At 54.1% G+C, this 4674-nt stretch overlaps 1 protein-coding gene across 1 annotated transcript in view; it reads left to right on the forward strand.

Moving 5' to 3' along the window:
* The window catches only part of Dysf (dysferlin), a 114751-nt gene that overhangs the window by 36780 nt on the left and 73297 nt on the right, over positions 1–4674 (forward strand). Inside the window, exons 5-6 of the mRNA XM_055596386.1 lie at positions 704–797; positions 1252–1329. Coding sequence (XP_055452361.1) covers positions 704–797; positions 1252–1329 — 172 coding nt within the window. The remainder of the gene's footprint in view (positions 1–703; positions 798–1251; positions 1330–4674) is intronic.

The following is a 4674-nucleotide window of genomic DNA, read 5'->3' on the forward strand; positions in this document are numbered from 1 at the left end:
ATATATATATATATATATATATGTGCCTCCCGCCAGCCTGGCTACACGGTGATAGTTTCTGGTATCCGTCCTCTCAGCCTTAAGATCGGGAGTGCTTACATTCTTTGAGCTCGTACCGTGAGCCGGGCAGTGATCTAAGAAGTACCTGCCTGTCTTTAGCAGGCACGGCAACTTTCTGAGCGGGGCCGTGTCTGATTACCTCTGATTCTGAGAAGTTAAGCAGCTTGCCTGAAGTCCCAGGGACAGTGGGTGACAGGCAGCAGCAGAGCTCAAGTGATCCCGTTTAGAGCCATGTTGAAACTGTGGCCAAGGGAAGTGGAGGGGTGCAACTGGATTCCCTCCCTGGCTGTGGGGGCGTGTGGGGTGTGGGCAGCAGGACAGCAGAGGAGCATGTGCGTGTGGCTCCTTTGCAAGGACAGAACGGGGGAAGACATAGTCCTAAGAATGGTTATGGGCAGCTGTGGAGCATGGCCCGAAGCCCAGGGCTGCATTAGGGGTCACGTGGGAGAGACCGGGCAGGTCACTGAGTCTGAGCAGAAGGACCCGACCCTCGGGTGTAAGCGCCTCTGAAGGATTCAGACCCACAGCTAGTTCTGACTTGGAGGTGTGTGTGTCTAGAGCAGGGGGACTTCCGTGCCGGGCTCCTGGGAGCAGGGATCCAGGTCAGTTTTCTGCTGTGCCCTGATAAGCTCTGTGTCCCCAGGGTGGCATGGTGGACGACAAGAGTGAAGATTCCATGTCTGTTTCTACCCTGAGCTTTGGTGTTAACAGACCCACGATCTCCTGCATCTTTGACTGTAAGTGACACTCGGTGGCATCCGGCTGGGTACGCACGGCCTCACACTTGGAGTGGAGTTCCGTAGTCAGGAGTGTGTATGTCGAGGCCTCAGCGAGTTGACTGTGTGTGCTTTTAGGCCAGCTGGGTCTCTTAGTGTGTATGCGCATGTGCACATGGGCATTTGTGTCTGTTCTGGGATGGGCTGTGTGCCTTCAGGTTCCTGTCACTGTGAGTTTGGTCTTGCTCTCCTGTCTTTTTCCCCGGGGTTGGATAGGCTCAAAGCATGCAAGCTGCTTCCTTGGAGCTGGGGTCTGCCCTCCTGACTGAAGAGGCTCAGTCTGCATGATGGCTGTTGCCATGTCCACAGTCAGCCAGGTCTGCTGCCCGGCCTGGGGCAGACCCTCCTCTTCAGGGAGCTCCAGCCCTTAGCAACCCTATTCACCACGTGTCCTCTCTCTTCCTCCGGAGTGAAGACGGGAACCGATACCATCTACGTTGCTACCTGTACCAGGCCCGAGACCTGCCAGCCATGGACAAGGACTCCTTCTCTGGTAGGTGGAGGAAGAGGAGGATCCAGGACTCCGCTGGGAGGGTGGAAAGTGTATGCTGTGGCTAGGAGGGCCCTTGAGTGGCTGTCTTCTGTGAGTCCAGGTCCTGGTGTCTCATGGTCTCAGGGGAGCTGCTCCTCATGTGAGAGATTAGTAGGATTTGGCTTGGCTGACTGTCCCTTCCTACTCAGGGACCGTTCTCTAGTGATGGCATCTAGTGATGTCTTTCTCTATACAGGTCACTCTGTGCAGACCCAGCTACCTTAGGCTCCTACCTTCCCAGACCCAGCTCCCTGAGGCCCGACTCAGCTCTTGCATTGCCTGCCTGGCATACAGCAGGCATACTGCTGTCTTCAGCAGCATCCAGGCCCTGATCCTTCATATCCAGTTCCCTGCCTGCTTTGTTCCCTTTCACACTGCCCCAACCATAACTGGACTTCTTAGTCCCCTGTTTTGAAGCATAGACCCTGACAGATGAACCTGCCACATTTGCCCTGTCAGACAAGCCTTTGACATGTGCTGACCATGGTCTTGCCTGTCTCATCTTGACTTGCACCCTTTATCCACGAGCTCCACCCCCACCAGCTTTGATCCACAATTGCATGCTCCCTGTGTGGGCCTGGCCTTTGTGTTTAATGTTTTCTTGGCCTAGAAGGCATTTCTTCCTCAATTTCAACCTCAAGACCCAGATCACACGTCCTCTGATTCTCCCAAACTGAGTTGGCCCCTCCTTCCCCAGTGCTGGACATTAGTACATCCCTTTGAGCTCCAACCCATTGTAGGGCTCAGCTGTGGTTTGTCTGTTGCAATCTTTCCATCAGCTGGGAGCTCACTCAGGGAGGCACCTCATTTCCCCGTCTGGACCTTCAGCACGGGGCGTCTAAAGAGCAGACACCAAAGAGCATCGCTGTGTACCTAGGCAGATATCGGCAGCTGGGTGTCACACCTTCTTATTTTATAGGCAAAAGAAGTGAGACGCGGGTGGGTTCCCTAAATCGCTTGAAATGAAATAGCTGACAGGTGACAGGGTTGGGAGTAAGGCCAAGGCTGTTCCCCTGCGAGCACCTACCAGCAGCTAAGGAGGACTGCATTCTGCGGCGGTGTCCTTCTGCTCACGGGACTGCACAGCTTACAGCCGCGTGCCCATCCCTGCAAGCCCGAGCTCCCCCGAATTCTTCCCAGCAGCTGTAGTTCACGGTCTGGTTCCTGTGCTCTCAATGACCTGCTCTCCAGCCCCATCAGCCAGCCACCCATGGCTGGAGTACTTCCCTTCAGGAGTTTGGAGCTGGGTCCTGAGAGAGCCCTTTGCACAATGACGTTGACAGGCTGGGGGCACTTAGATATCCATGGTGGCTGTGTCTATGACTCTGACATCAGAACTGACCCTGAGAAAACTAGGAATGGGCTTACTGCAAGCCCAGCCTTTTTCCTTTTAGCTGGGATTTGTGAGTGGTGGAAGGCCATTTGTCCTCTGGGAACCAAGCTGGTTAAGGACCCTAAAGGGCAGGGGCTCCCCAGGATTGCAGCCAGTGGAACCAGAGCTCAGCATGTGGATCATGAAGCCCGGTCAGCAGGCACTGCTCTGGGAGACGTCATACTTTCCACAGATGAACGTCCCTTGAGTTTTGAGGGCACTGCCCAGGGCTTCCTCAGAGGCCATGGGCTTCTGAATGAAAGGCCCGATTGAGCAGCGGCTGGAAAGGAAAACAGCAGCCAACACGGGGGAACCTATAAAACTCAGAGTGTTTATTTTCACTCCCAAATGCTAAACCAAAGCGATTTCTCCCCGGGAGCTGACCCTGGGGTGGCTGGCTGTGCGACGCTGTGCCCAGCCACTGGCTGGCATTTCTGAGGAAACTGATGTTTGAAGGTGGAACTTTGAGGTTAGGGCAGGGTCCAGCTGTGACTGCTGCTGCTGGGAGCATCTTCCAGCTGCTGTCCAGAGCCAAGCAGCCCTCTGCTCCCCACCGTATCCTCACCTACAGCCTGGGGGTGTGGAGTCTGGAGGAGACACTTGTGGGATGTCACTGTTCATGCAGCTGGAGTGAGAACTGTACCTCATTGGGGCCCTTGTGGCCACATGAGCTCTCCAGGCCCATTGAAGGTGTCTGAGGTGTGTGCCTGAATTGAATGTATCTAGGAGAGAAAAGGCAGACAGAATATAAGGTGCAGCTAATCCCTGTTGACGTCTCTGATATCATTAGTACGTGCTTTGCTGAGCTGACAGCTGTGACTCCAAAAGGACTGAGACATCACTTGCCATCAGCTCTGTTCCTAGCTCCATCTTGCTCGACCCTTCAAAGTAACAGCATCCTGTCATCTCCCAGCATGGTCCAAATCCACATGTTCCGTTCTAAGTACACGTTGAAGGGTAGAAGTTGTCTGCTTTGCCCCATCTCCACTGCGAGCCCTTCCCGTGTTGGATGGAGCCATGGCTCTGCTGACAACTGCCACTCCATTCAGAGGACAGCATACAGGGAGGGGTTCTTACAACATTTCTTACAAACGTTTCACGTATGTTTGTTATGTAGACTCTTTGAGGCCTCACAAGCCAGTGGGCTTAAAGGTGTTACTTACTCCTGGGCTAACCCAACTAAAAAGAGATGGCCCATGGGCCAGATGCTACATGATTTAGTGGCCAATGAGGTGAGGGATCCCTTATGAAGTCCACATTCCTCTGCTGGCCTGTGGGCCAGTGAAGGTGAAGTAATGTGGTTCTGAGAGATGTTCCTGCTCAGGCAGGTCACAGTGGGGTCTGTTGAGTCTCAGCTCACCTGTGCTGTAGTGACCTCTAGATTTGGGTGTCACTGGGGACTTCCTGCTCTTGGGCTTCTGATGTCTGGATGCTGCTTGGTCCTCCATCTTCTAAGCAAGGCTCTTTGTTCAGGTTGGCTCTTGCGGGGTGGGGGTGGGGTGGGGGATGGATTTGGGAAGGAGTGGAGGGTAGGGGGAATGGGAAGGGCTTTTCCAGACTGCACCGGGAGGCTTGTGAAATGCTTCACTTAGAAAGGGCTCCTGGGAGAGAGACTGGGAAAGGGATCTGGCTTCATGATGCACGGCAGCTTGGAGGTGTAGGGAGGTTGTAGGGAGGAGCTGTCTAACCGGTTCAGCACTCCTCAGGGCCTTCCCGAGAACTGGGAGCCTGAGTCTGGGACTCACGCCAGAAGTCTCAGCACCAGGCCAGGGCCTTATGGTACCTGCCCACCAAATTTCCTGCCGCAGCTTCCCGCCGCTGCTGCCCTCTTCTTGTCACTCAGGTCGGGTTGCTTTGCCTTTGCATGGCGGGCACCTGGGACACCTCATTTATTTATTTATTTATTTATTTATTTATTTATTTATTTATTTATT

Source organism: Psammomys obesus, unplaced genomic scaffold, assembly GCF_907164565.1.
Source record: "Psammomys obesus unplaced genomic scaffold, mPsaObe1.curated_primary_1811, whole genome shotgun sequence".
NCBI classification, from domain to species: Eukaryota; Metazoa; Chordata; class Mammalia; order Rodentia; family Muridae; genus Psammomys; species Psammomys obesus.